This window comes from Manis javanica, chromosome 6 (genome assembly GCF_040802235.1).
Source record: "Manis javanica isolate MJ-LG chromosome 6, MJ_LKY, whole genome shotgun sequence".
NCBI classification, from domain to species: Eukaryota; Metazoa; Chordata; class Mammalia; order Pholidota; family Manidae; genus Manis; species Manis javanica.
The window spans coordinates 132,137,341-132,150,896 of NC_133161.1; the positions used below are offsets into that span (position 1 = coordinate 132,137,341).

The 13,556-nt window shown below is 51.2% G+C and overlaps 1 protein-coding gene across 3 annotated transcripts in view; it reads left to right on the top strand.

Moving 5' to 3' along the window:
• Positions 1 to 705: 705 nt before the first annotated feature.
• The window catches only part of SPATA19 (spermatogenesis associated 19), a 29,083-nt gene continuing 16,232 nt past the window's right edge, over positions 706 to 13,556 (top strand). Inside the window, exons 1-7 of one of the 3 annotated variants that reach the window (XR_012132908.1) lie at positions 706 to 840; positions 1,017 to 1,073; positions 1,566 to 1,658; positions 1,827 to 1,918; positions 4,307 to 4,384; positions 4,688 to 4,763; positions 5,501 to 5,596. Coding sequence is in view for 2 of the 3 variants with exons in the window: in XM_017666774.3 (XP_017522263.3) it covers positions 763 to 840; positions 1,017 to 1,073; positions 1,566 to 1,658; positions 1,827 to 1,918; positions 4,307 to 4,384; positions 4,688 to 4,754 (465 nt within the window). In the remaining variant the exon portion in view is untranslated. Of the gene's footprint in view, positions 841 to 1,016; positions 1,074 to 1,565; positions 1,659 to 1,826; positions 1,919 to 4,306; positions 4,385 to 4,687; positions 4,764 to 5,500; positions 5,670 to 13,556 lie in introns of those variants that run through there. The other 2 variants (XM_017666774.3, XM_073239967.1) reach the window with 2 other exon arrangements.

The window sequence follows — 13,556 nt, forward strand, 5'->3', positions numbered from 1 at the left end:
CTGAGCCCCTATCAATCTCCCACTCCCAAATCTGAAGTCACAGCACAATCCTGTTTTCATTTCCATTTTGCTGTCTTTCCACCTATGCAGTCTATAATGGAATACTTGCAATAATCAGGAAGTGTCCTTTATAAGAAATGGCACTTTCACTTTTTACTCTATACCTCTTACTGTTTGGCTTATTTTTTATGATTTGAATCCCTTGTGTCAACAAAGTGAATTAAAAAAAATTACAGAAAATGCCCTTGCTGAGAATTTTGCTTCCCCATCTTTGGTTTTTTTTCTTTTGCGGGGGTGGTGGACAAACTCTCCCCCTTTGTGCACGAAAAAGAAATGCCTGTGGCACTGTTGGAATGAATGTCTGAACAGCCCAGATCATCTTGTTACACATGTATTGTTTTGATTTATAAAACAATCTCTTTCTGCTTCTGCATGGCTCAAGCCTGGGTGACCGGTCATCAGCGCCTTGATTCGGGTGACCTCTCCCTTGTGTCCTCCTGCTCACACCGTCTGTACCTTATCCTCACTCCCCCTCCCCCACTCTCCAATTCGGAGCTCTGGCCATCACTCAGGCAGACACTTCCTGACCTCTTTCTTTCATCTCCACTCTGACCCTGGAGATTAAAGGAGGTCATTGTCACATCATCATCGGCCAGCCAATCAGATGTGCACTTCCCTGAATGACCTCCTTGTTCCAGAGGGTTCTCAGGCAGCTTCAGTGGAAGGAGGGAGCTAAGCAGGAGGGGGGATCTAAGTCCAAAGATGATAATTACAACATGGATTTTGTACATTCTTGCCCGGAAAGGTACAGGGTTCCCCTTCCCACCAAAAATCAGTTCGGTAAGTGGAGTAGGTGGTAGCCACGTGGAGTTGTTTCTCATTTATCTTCTCCCGTCAGAGTCTTCTCCTGCACTTTCAGAGAGAAAATCTCAACAATATATAACTTTGGATAAGAATGGATGAGGGGGCTGGAATTCTAGGTATTCTGATGGCACCAACTTACCAATTTATTGCAGGATATTGAAGTTGTGGAAAGGGAGGCTGTGTCTGTGATACAGCACTGGTTGAGGAAAGTGAGTATGATTCTTCTATGACTCAGGGTACCCCAAATTCTGGATAGCTAGTCTTGATGGGTGCAGGGATCTGGACTCCCCTCCCCCTAGAACCGGGAAACTCAAGCTCATTGCCAGACATCCTGCCTAGAGCTGTGTCTAATTCATCAAGTGCCCTAGAAGATGCTGGGGCTTATGTCCTTGAGAAAGATGTGTTGGCATCCCCACTCGCCCTGCCCTGTTTCTCAAGCATGCTGCATGAGTTTCAGATGCATTGTCCCAGCTACAGGGTGCCTGAGGAATGCCTCGGGATGGGGCCATGTACTTAGTGAGTTCCCTGGAATGCCACGGGAAGGGAGCAATAGAAGAGCTTATTGCAGGGGGTACAGAATGTCTGTATGTGGACATGGGGTGTAGCTGTGATGGAGAGGAAGGAAAAGAAAAAGGAGGAAGAGGGGAACTGGGGGTCAGACGCAGAGTGACACTGTCAGAGGGAAATGACTCATCTTCCAGACTGAAGAAGAGGCTTCTCAGGACATGAAAGAGAACGTATTCACCACCCGCCCTCCTAACCATGGCCAAGATGTACATGTGACCAGAGATGTGGTAATTGAGAGTTGAGACAATTACTTGGGGGAATGGTGGAGAGGGAGCCGGGGAGGAGGAGGTCCCACTGCAAAGGATCTTGGGAAAGGATCAGTGCTTTTCATAGTGGGCTCCGTTCCTCGCTAGGTCCTTGGGCAGTGATCATGCAGACCTCACCCCATTTCCTAGGTGAAGCACCATCTCTCAAAGTCTGATTTGTCAGCGAACCACAGTCAAGACGTCCTGGAGGAAAGAACAAGAATCCAGTTCATAAGATGGAGGTAAATCCTCTCATTTGCCCTGAGCCAAGCTGTGGGGAGGGAGAAGCAGCGAAGCCACAAGCCCCTCTTCAGGGTCCCTGGCCAACACATACTCACAGCTGTTCTTTGAAAGGGATGCACTCCTTTGGTTGAGAAAGTTTTTGGCCTCATTTGGCGTTTTGTGGGAATACTTTTGTTACCTTGAAAGTCCAACTCATGCCTAAGTTTCAAAACGACTTGAGGGGTTGGAAGACTGGGCCCGCTCACCCTTTCTTCAATGCTTTTGAATGAATTTCAGACTTCCGTTGCTTTTGCACTAGATTTGTTCTGAAGTGGCTGCTCTTTAAAGAGCTAAAAGAAAATGAGCTCTCATTCCAAGTGAGGTGACAGGAGATTTTTCAGGGCCTGAGGCTGGCATTCTGGGCCCGCCTTATGGTAGCTTTGCCAGCCTCCCACGGTGCCCCCGAAGCACAGGGCACCACCATCCACCCTTCCTGGTTCGGAAGATGCTGAGACTGACGGTGCGGCGAGCTGGGCCTGGAACCAGGCCCTCTCCCCCCGCATGAGCTTCCCTATTTTCTTCTCAGGACTGTATTACTTGGGGTCTCTTTAACTGGTAGAAGAGTTGTGGGATTAAGGTGGTCTCCCCGAAACTGAGAAGGAGCCCCTCTCACTGCTTTTCTCCCTTCTTTTCCACGCCCCATTCCCGGCTTTGTTCTCTTCTATTAGAGTGGGTTTATTTCTCAAGAAATGTATTTTTCCTTAAGGATATCCAGCTTTCCAGTATTTACCCCTTCCAATGACATTAGCATTTTAAATGAGGTTTCATATGCTCAGGAAGGGAGAGCAAGCTAATGATGGAATTTGAGACCTTTCTGGGAAAGATATTTTGGGTGGGAAATCTTCCAAGGTCCCTAAAATCATAAATGTTGGTGACTGATCCAGCCCTAGGGGATGCTGCCTGCCCGACATGCTGCACTGTGGGACTCTAAAGGCTGCAGTTCCTTGGTTTGGCTGATGTGAAAATCACCTCCCAGTAGTTAAGCTTTAGCTGGGTAGCATGACTGGGTTAAAGCTTTAGAGACATGCTACAGGAATCACAGTCAATTGTCTACTAATTTTTCACACTGGATTTTCAATGGAGGTTTTAGACCAATAGACCCTGCCTGGTCCCCCTTACAGTCCACAGGCTTTGGTTTCCTCCTGCGGGTTTCAGTGAGCACGTATACAGTAACACACATCCCTTTATTAGGCATTAATGAATACTCATGTATTTGGTAAATGCATACTGACCTCCTGATGTTTGCTGGTTCTCTGGAAGAGGGAAAAGAATAAGGCTTTCCAATTTCAAAGGGTCAAAGTTGCTTGGGTGAATAAAGTGTGACATTAAAGAAAATGTTGGAGAAGCCATGAGGAATATAGTTGAGAGTGTGGTGTGGGAGGCCCAGGTCAAAGTTCTGGGCATGGCTGCCTGGGGCACTCAGAAAAGGTTTCTAGTAGGACATATGCCTGGGCTGACCTGTGAGCTGGGCAGCGGCTGGATAAACCAGGGCCGGGGTGCACCTTCCAGAAATCTCAGGAGCCTTGGCAGCTGGCCAATCCTATCTGGCTTCCAGAGCCAGGCACTGTGGCCCCTTCTTCTCTGAGGCTGCCCCCTTTCTCCCTCCTGGCTGGGGGTAGCTCTCCCTTCAGAACCCGTTCCTTCTTTCTTTCCCCTTTTTTGGGCACCCACCCCACTCCACCTTGCATGGTGATACCATGAGCACATGTACCTCTGCCTGGGCTTCCAGTCTGTAGAGGCAGCGCCACAGCTATCTTCCTATGCAAAGCCCCAGAGCACCTGCACAAGGTGTTATCCAGAGGCCAGTTTCAGATGACACAGAAATAGGGGATTCAGTGGACAGATGGGTCCACTGGAGTGGGCATTTGTGAGGAGAGCAGGGTGTGGAGTTGGGGAGGAATAGGAAGGAAATCCAGCATGGTGAAATAAACACCAGTAGCAACAAGGTGACTGCAGCTTCTTCTGGCAGAATTTTCTAGAAGGATTTCTAAGTCAGAGTGAATATGGCACAAGGCTGGTCATAAAGAGTTGATAAGGAAGTAAAAGAGGAATTCAGAAGCAGTGAATTTCTTGTCTTTCAAGACCACTGACCTGCTGTGTAACTTCAGTAAGGGTGCTTAACCTCTCTGGTTCCTTGACCCACCTTAGGATCATTTGCTAAGGTGGCTTATTGAGTGGCTCAGGGTACTTGGTGAATAAAAAGGGCACTTTGTGTTCCTGATACAAGAAGGGTGGAAGACAGCTCAGAAGTTCACAGGCACCTGTGGTTCTTATGATACAACCCTAGCGGTTCCACAGTGCCCAGTGGAAAGGAACTCAGGATCCCACTCTTTGATTGTGTTTTGCAGCCATACTCGTGTCTTCCAAGTGCCAAGTGAGGTGAGAGAGGACACCAAGAGAGAACGAGCAGCACAGGTGAGACGAAGGTAAGCCTAAGCCCCTGGAACAAGCTGGTTTGTATTCTTAACTGGGGGCAGGTGGGATGTGGTGGCAGCTGCCTGTCTTCTGTGAGTCTCTCTCAACTCCATCCAAAGCCTGGGCTCCCTGGCCAGGCCTGGGGCCCCTGAGGGCTGAGTGCTTCTTCACAGGCCTCGGCTCCCCGGTCTGGCATGCTGCCTGCCCCCAACACTCCTGCACCCCCTGCTCCCAGGCCATGGTCTGGGTGTGGGCTCTGGGGGGGCCCTTCCTGCCATCTTTCTCTGACTCACCCCTCTCCTCTGTCCCCTCAGCCTATGCCATCTTATGGATGGATCGTCTCAGGAGAGTCAGGACACATGTTCTGACACAGACTGCTGAGAGCGGCAGGTGAGGCGCCAGGTGCTAGAAGGTGGCTGCTGTGGGCAGTAAGTAGTGTGCTGGGCCGGTAGCTAGATAAGAAGGCTTGGCTTCTTCCTGTTGGTGAAGGGTCTGCACTGGGGCCTTGGTGGGGGAGAAGACAGTAGCCTCACACTCCTGCAATGCTGCTCTTAAATTCCTGGAAGGACTTGAGGTCAGTTCAGATTGGCTTCTTAACTGTGGTGTCCTAGACCAGTGCTTCTCAGTCATGTGAAGGCCTAGGGATCCCCTGGGGGCCTTCTGTTAGGAGGCCTGCATTTCTAATGCTCCCACACATTGCCACTGTGTGTCCACCAAGCCCACTTTGAACCACAAGGCCACAGAGCACTGGAGTCAGGAGAAAGGGCTCATAGATTTTGGCCCTGCCAACAGGGCCTTGACTTCGGGTCACGTGGCCTCTCAGCCTGCACTTAGTACCAGCGGTCAAAACAGTGGCCAGTGATGTGGCTCTGCAAGGTGGAAGGCTGATGGCAGGCAATGCAACTACACGAGCCACCCTTTCAGGAAAGGGTCAGTGCACCGCCTCCAGGCACAGGAGACCGCTGCTGTCATGGGGGCTGAAGGAGGGGTTTAGATATTGCTGCTCCCCAACGTGCACAAAGGAGGGCCATGGAGATGTAATATTGGCATTTATGGAGTGCTGACTGTGTGCCAGCTTCAGCACAAGGCACTTTATCAAGGTTTCTCATCATTTCTCTGCTTCCCAGGTTGATGTCCTTCAGGGTCAAGGAGCAGCCTGTGTCAAGAGTGTCTATCCCCCTTGGCCCGAGAGCAGCAACACCTGGCCAGAGAGGATCCAGTGGGTGAGCCCTTCCTTGTGACAGTGGCAATACTGGAATCTGCTCGCTGAACTGCTAATAAAGGGATGTGCTATTTAACCACAGTCCTGGACTCTGGTGTGAGCACTGGGCCACTGTCATTCACCAGGGCACCTCCAGAGCTTGGCTTGGGGGAACACAGTGTGCAGCTTTTTGTGGAGGCAGACAGCAGGTCACTACAGCGTTGTGTGATGCAGGCCGTGCTGGTGCTCCTGGAACATGAGACGGGTGCTTGTGTGGGCCGGGCAGGAGGGCTTCCTGAGGGAAGTGTCGCTTGTCTGTTTTAGTCAAGTATTATTTTATCCTCTAGTCCTCTTCCTTTCTTTATATGGATTTCAGTTTCTGACTTATATCCTTTTCTCTCTGAAGAAATTTTAACATTTCTTGCAAGGCATGTCTACAGGAGATAATTTTGTTTGATTTTTGTTTGAGAAAGTATTACTACTTCATTTTTGGAGGACAGTTTTGAAGTATATAGAATTCTAGGTTTCTTTTTTCCTTTCAACACTTTAAATGTTTTGTTACACACTCTTCCTTGCATGGTTTCTGAAGGGAAGTTGGATGTAATTTTTATCTTTGCTCCCCTCTGGGTAAGGACTTCCCCCCTCTGGCTTTTGAGACTTTTTTCCTTGTCTTTGATTTTCTGCAGTTTAAATATGATATGCCTAGGTGTGGATCTTTTGGTGTTTACCTTCCTTGGTGTTTTGAGCTTCCTGGATTTGTTGTTTGGAGTCTGTCACTAGTTTTGGAAAACCCTGAACTATTCAAATATTTATTCTGTTCCTTTCATTCTTCTCTTCTGGTATTCTCAGTATGCATATAATACCTCCTTTGAATTGTCCCACGTTTCATCCTTTTTTCTCTTTGTTTTCAGTCTGGGAACTTTCTGTTGACATTTCTTCAAACTCACTGATTCTTTCCTTGGCTGCGACTAGTCTACAGCAGAGCCTATTTCATTTATATGACAGTGTTTATTATTCCTGGCATTTCATTTTGATTTTTTCTTGGCAATTCTATTCTTACTCTTACATTATCCATGCACATTGTCCATTGCTTCCATTAGAGCCCTAAACATATTTATCACATTTGTTTTAAATTCCCAATCTGATAATTCCAGCATCTCTGCCGTATCTGAGCCTGGTTCCTGTACTTGCTCTGTCTCTTCAGACTGTGTTTTACCTTTTGTCATGCCTTGTAATTTTTGTTGGAAGCCAGAGAATGATGTATGAGGTAGATAGGACTTCAGTGTGAGGTTTTGTGTTTATCTGGCTAGGAGTTAGGCTCTGCTGACTCTTTCCAGCAGCTGCGGGAGTCAGAGACTAAACTGTTCTTTAGTGTCTTTGTTTCTGTCTCCCTGTTATCTGTAGGTTTCCTTAGACATTCCTTCTTAAATAGAGTCTGAGGCTTGCAGTTCTTTTAGCTATAATCTCCTGCTGTTATTCAGGAGCCCTGTTCATGTGGTCAGGAGGTGTGGAGGGAGGAGGCGTGTCTTATGATCCTTTGATGAGGTCCCAGCCCTTTCATGACCTATGTCCCTAGCCTGTGACCTTCACGGGAACTTATCAGATGGCCCCTCTGCACCCCCTCAACACTGCAGGAGAGACAGGAAGGTGGGAAGGGGCTGGAGTTGGATATTTTCTTTCCAATGTTTTCCTTGAGGAAAGACCTTTGTGAAGGAGAACAGGATGCTTTCCCCTCCTCTGGTTGAACCAGGTGAGGGGGGAGTTTTCTCTCCTCTCATCTTCACTGTGAGGCCATGGTGGGATGCCTGGAGGTATAACTCAGAAAGTGTGAGGACCCCTAAGGCTGGGACCCCAGACTTGTTAACTCTTAAGCTTGTCCACGTTGCACAGCGGCCATGTGCTCACTGTGGTTTAGACCTTCCAACCCTGCACTGCCTCCTGGAGCTTGTGCTCTGGTAAGTTTTGATTCTCCATATCAGCCTGTCTCTTCAGGTTCCAGGTCAGCAGTTTGCCTAGGGCCTCACTTCTCTGATGGATGTATGAAGAGTAGTTGTTTTTCAGTTTGTTTAGCCTTTTTCCTATTGTGAATATGGGAGTGACAACTTCCAAGCTCTTTACATATCACACCAGAAACTGGAAGTCTCATTCAAGTCTTCATTGAGCATCTACTAGAATAACAACTAATGCTCACTGAGCACTTACTGTGTGCCTCACACCATCTAAGCACTTAATCCAAGCAGCCTTTTGATGGTAGATGCTGTTAGAGACGACATAGCATAAGATGGAGGTTAAGTACCTTGATCAGAGTCACAGAGTCTGGTGACAGACTCCTGGCCCCCAAGCCTCCTATGTCAAGCACTTTGTTACACTGTGTGGGCCTGGGGTCTTCTAAGCCCATCTGGGGCTACAGCAGTAAGACCACCGCATTGCTGCCCTAGTGAAATTCCCACATTGACAGGGGAGACAAGTTTTAAACAAACTAAGAGTTGTGTTCACAACTATCTGAAAGGAGCTCTGTGTATAATGGGAACTTGCCCCAACCAGAGAAGAAAACAGATTTATTTTTTATTATTTTAAAATCATCACCCCTACTTTACAGCTGAACAGAGAGGTTAAGGAGTTTTCCTGATGTCACAAAGTCATTAAATGCTTCCGTCCTGTACCATAGCCAGGGTCTGAATCCAGATAGTCTGATGCCACAGCCAGTGCCCTTAACCACTCAGTTGTAGAGCTAAGCTGGAGTGAGGGGTTGTATTGATGGCGGTGGTAAGCGTTGGCCAGCCAGACACCCTAAAGGAGAGGACAGAGGTAGCAGAGGTCCTCACCCACCAGGTCCCTATTCCTGCAGGCCAGGGACCCCCACACTTTACCTCTTTGTCCCTTTTCCCTCCCAGTGCCCCTCTGCCTGCTTGCTCCAGGCTGGAGGCAGAGGTGGGAGGGCATGAATGGCAGTTAGCAGGCAGGGTGAGGGGAGTAACCACAGGTGTTGGTGGGTGACAAGGCTCCAGGATGAGAAGAGCCTTGCGTGATGGAGAAAATGTGAAAAGGCCACTGGGTCTGGATGGGAGCCAGAGCAGGAAAGGCCACGGAGCAGGTTGTTGAGAGGGGGGCCAGGGCCAGGCTACGTGGGCTGTGGACCTTTCTAAGGACTGCAGCCTTGTTCTAGCAGAGGTGGATAGAGCAGGCATATTGAAGGTAGAAAGTGATATGTGTAGAGAGAGGCTATGGTATGGGACAGAAGCAGGGAGCTCTGGAGAGATCCCCTGGGAGTTGGGGGATGGTGAGAAACAGGTGGATCTGAGACAGGACTGACGTGACTTGGCAATGCGTTGCACCTGGAAGGTGGGGGGAAGCCGGGTTCTTGGATGCAGCTGTTGATGGAGCTGCCACCTGCTCAGACTGGGAGGTCTCAGCTGGGGGAGAGAAGTTCAGTTTGGGTCAAGGTTTGAGTCCCTTTAGAACATGATGATGTCAGCTGTCATCACAGACATGGGGCAGGGGGATTGACAGACAGGCCTTGGATGGCAGGCTGGAGTCGAGGTGAAGTGGTACGTGAGAGGCCCAATGGCAGGGAAGAGCCTGGCCTCTTTGGGGGCGGTTGCAGTACAGACCTCGGCAGGAGAGAGGTAGAGGTGTTAAGCCGGCCTTCCTCAGCAGTCCTGGAGATGACTTTTTCTTCCCAACTCCTCACTCAAGTTCTTGGGAATGCAAGGAGTGGTACTCAGCTTGCTGGAACTCAATGGTCTCCAAAGATCCTTGGTCGCAATTTTACTTACGACTGGGGCTGCAGCAGTAAGACAAAGCCCTCTCCTCTTTCTGAACGGAGAGGCTGTTTGGCCAGAAACCACCAGATGGCACCATTTCCACACAAAAACAGACTTCTTGAAGGCGAACTAGTCTGGTCTGATCCTGTGTGTGCAGCAGTGTTTAGATTGTAGTTCATTTGGGAGCCCAAACAGACGGAAGGCCTTTGGGTATTTTGCTTTACTTATGAATACAGTTCACAATCACATATACGAACTATATAGGGGCTATTCATTCAAAGAAAACATACTGAGTATTTGTAGCTAACACTGTGCTGGCCCATGGGGATACCCAGGTGAATATCCGGGAGCACAGAGGGAAAAAGGGGCTGACTTGCAAACAAATAATGCAGTGTTGTGTGAAATAAGCCAAAGGAGTGGAGCAGGGGAGGGGAGTGACTTTCTCTGCTAGAGAAAAAGTGCTGACTTCCCAGCAGAGGTGACCTTTAAGCAGAGGCTCTCCAGGCTCTGGAATTGAAGGCGGGGTCTTCTAAGCCCAGGGACACCCATCTGGGAAAGCATGAAGGACCTTTAGAGAACTGGGACTGGTCCTGAATGTTTGGAATGCAGGGCATGTTGGGGAGAATGGCAGGAGAGGAAGCTGACAGGTGCACAGATAGGATCCTGCAGGTGAGGGCAGAGTAACCAATGCCATGAAACAAGGCTGGAGGATCTGGAGGAAACAGGGAGGAGGGGGCTGAGTGTGCCCTGCTGGCCAGGCAAGGCTTTTCTCGGGAGAGGAAGTGTGCAGAGGGGGCCAGCTTCAGGCCCTTGGAAAAGAGGAGCTCATCGCAGGAAGGAAGGAAACCTGTACTTTCGGCTCTGACCTGGGAGGTAATGGTTAAGGAGCTCATAAGCTCCCACCCGCTCTCTCATACACAAACGCCTGGAGTTTGGGGAGAAAGGGACTTACATTAGTATTATAGCTGCAGCTCCTTCAAAGCTAGGGTGGAAATGAAATCATTAAGTGGCTCAAATGGAGTTTTGTTCTGTGCATGATTAACCCCAGGAGGGGAGTTTGGGAACAAATATGCCTCCACCACCTGTATTACAGGGGGACTGAGCCATGGTAAATTAAAAGAAAATCACTGGCAAATTTGGGACCAGTCAGCTGTGACCAAGCCATTTGTGTAGTTAAATGGAGCTGAAAGAGCTAATAAAGCCTTTGTGGGTCATGGATCCTTCCTGAAGAGAGGGTGTGGGAGATGGGGGTGGGCAGATTGGGGGAAGTTGGTCCAGCCTATGCAGGCAGAAGTCTCACCTGGGACTTCTCGGGAGTGGAGGTAGTGGTGATGTGTGTGTGTGTGTGGGTAGCCTCTTCTCTTCATCTAGGTGTGTGATTTTCTAACTGGGATCTTGTTAATTCTAGACAGAGACAACGACTCACACCCAGACTTGGCCTCTGGTGTCTCACACATGACAGACTAGGTATCTGCAAAGCAGAGCCTTGGGACAACAGGGAGACAGAGAGGGCACCTCCTGAATCTGTCACTGCAGAGCGAGGTGCCAGTCGGGGACTTACGATCAAAGTGCTGTAACGAAATGGCACCAAACATTGAAAGGACCGCCAAGATGAAGGCCCAGCCCATGCCCCGGGGTGTCCAGTGAGGAGTGGGGCTCTGGTCCCTCCCCATAGGAGCGTGTTAGGTAATCAGTCCAACCAGAGTATGAGAATGGGCGGGCTGGTCTGGGAGGGCCGGCGGGAGGCGCTGGACGGAGAGCGAGGCTGGTGGCAGGAGAGGTAGGGAAGTGGCGGGGAGGCACAGGGAGGCGACCTGGGGTCCAGCTCCAGCAGGTAAATTCCTCAACCTCCGAGACTCAGCGCTGGGCTGCGCGCGGGGTGCGGAGCAGGGAGGACGCACCCGCAGGACAAAGTTGGGACGCAGCTGGGCCCAGGGCGCTCCCGGGGGCTCCGTGCTGCGCGCGAACCATGCAGAGCCGCACTGTAGCCGGAGTGCTGCTGGTTTCGATCCCCGCCGATTTTGCGGACTGTGTGTCCTGGGGGTCCTGCCCCCTCAAGAGCTGCTTTTGAGGCTTCTTGGCCGGGGTGGAGGGGGGCGCGCCCCGGCAGGGCCGGAGCAGACACCAAGCTTCCCGATTATTGGGAGGGCTCCGCAAGGGTGCTCCGAACAGTTTCCCTCCGAGAGGGGAAAACCGCCGCGGGAGGAAGCGGCAGCTGCTCTGAGCTCGCTCGCGCAGCACTGCCCCCTGCCGGAGGCGACAAGGGGAGCTGAGGGCTACCCCGGCTCCCCGGCCCCTCCTCTCCGCCCCGCAGGCCCCTACCCCCGGCCCCTCCTCTTCTCTCCCCTCTGCCTGGTTCCCCGCTCCCCCTTCCTCCTCTGCCCCACTGCCCCTTCCCTCTGGCCCCGCACCACTTGCCCTGCCTCGCCCTCTCCTCTCTGACCCTGGTTCCCAGTCAGCCTTCCCCTCTCCCCCCTGCCCCCTGCCCGGCTCCCTGCTCCTGCGTGCCCGCCCTCTCTTTCTCCTGCTGGGGTCGGTAGGACCTGGGAGCTACCCAGTACTCGGGAGGCGGGTGCACTCAGTTCTCTCAAGGAGGGTGGAGCCCGAGGCCGGCAGCCAGAAGGTCCCCCAATGGGTGGTGAGCTTGGTTGGGGTGGGGGAGGCCATGGCGGGACTTTGAGGGGAAGGTGGCAAAGGTGGGGTGGGGGTGGGGGAAACTGGTTAGTGGAGAAGGTCCAGATCAGCTGCTTTCTTAACAGCCCGCTTGGCATAGCCATTGTCTGTGATTAGGCCATTTTCTTCTTTGCTTCTGTCCCCACGCTCACAGACAGGGCGTGTGCCTGGCCTCACACAGGTGCTCAGGACACACCTGTGGAGGGAATAAACTGCTGCATGGGTCTCGCGTGCTAAGCCTGGGCCTCCAGGGTTTGTGATGCCGTTTTCCTAGTGCTTGGCTCTGTTCTGGGGCCTGGCCATGCACTCAGGGCCCTCTTTTGCTGCCTTCTGTAAGGTGTCTCTCTGTGGCTGGACCTGGAGGTGGAGGAAAGGCGTGGTGTTTGAGAGGCCGTGGCAGGGGGACCAGCAGCCATCACAGTGCTTATTGTCTAAGTGGAATGTGTAGAAGTCTGGGTGAGAAGCTACATACAACATGCTTTTAGCAAAGAGGATGCATTTGTCAAACTTGTGTGTGCATGTGTGCGTTTTATAACTGTGAGGAGGCAATGTAAAACCCAAGCCCCTAGAGTTCAATTGCTTGGGCCGGCATTCTGGCTCTGCATTTGGTGGTTGTGTGACTTTGAGCAAGTTGCTTAACCTCTGTGGCTCAGTTTACTGGAGTCCTTGGGAAGATCAAGTGAGATGACCTGTGTGAAGTGCACAGCTCATGCCTGGTGTGTGGTAAACCTTCAACCCACAAAACACGGTGCCCAGTGATCATGATGATGCCCCCCGAGGGGCCTCCGTTAGTGCAGCCCCTTTCTGATGGCAGGGCTGTTGGCTATTATTCTTCACGTTCATTCATACAATGCTCTCATCAGCCCTCTGCCACGTGAGCTGGTGATACAGTCACTCCATAAAGGAACACACGGTCACTGCCCTCTTGGAGCTAATGCTGGAAGGTGAAATGTTCTGGGTGCATCTAAAGATGCTGGGGAACCACAGACAACCTTTTAGTAAAAATAAGACCATTAGCAGTATACTGGGAGCCAGCCTGTGAGGGGTGGGCATGAGAGATGTGCACTTAGTCACACCGGGGTCTGCACGGTTTCAAGGCTGGTGAAGATTGCCTAGGAGAACCAGAGTCCCTGCCCTGTGGATTTGAAGACGCTCTCTTGGGGACCGGCTGGACCCTGTGATTCCCCCCGCATTCTGGGTCTGTGTGCTCCCTGAGGAAAGGCACTGGTCTCTGCACCTTCAGGCTCCTTCAGGTCTGGGGAGAGAGCCCCCAGTGGGGCTGGACCAGGAGAGAGGGGCATGTGGCATCTCAAGCCTAGGGCATGATGCTCTTGCTCAAGTGTTGCCAGCAGAAGGTCCCTAGATGGCGCCCTCAACCGTTCTCCCCAGGCTCCCACTTTCCCAGATATCTCCACCCTGTGCACTGTGGGCTGGACACAGCATGCTCCCTTAGCACCTGTACTTAGCTCTTGTGTGCCTCTAACTAGTGAAGTGGGGGCAAGTTCCTCTATCCATGTGGGGCTCCTTGGTTTGGCAGCAAGCTGG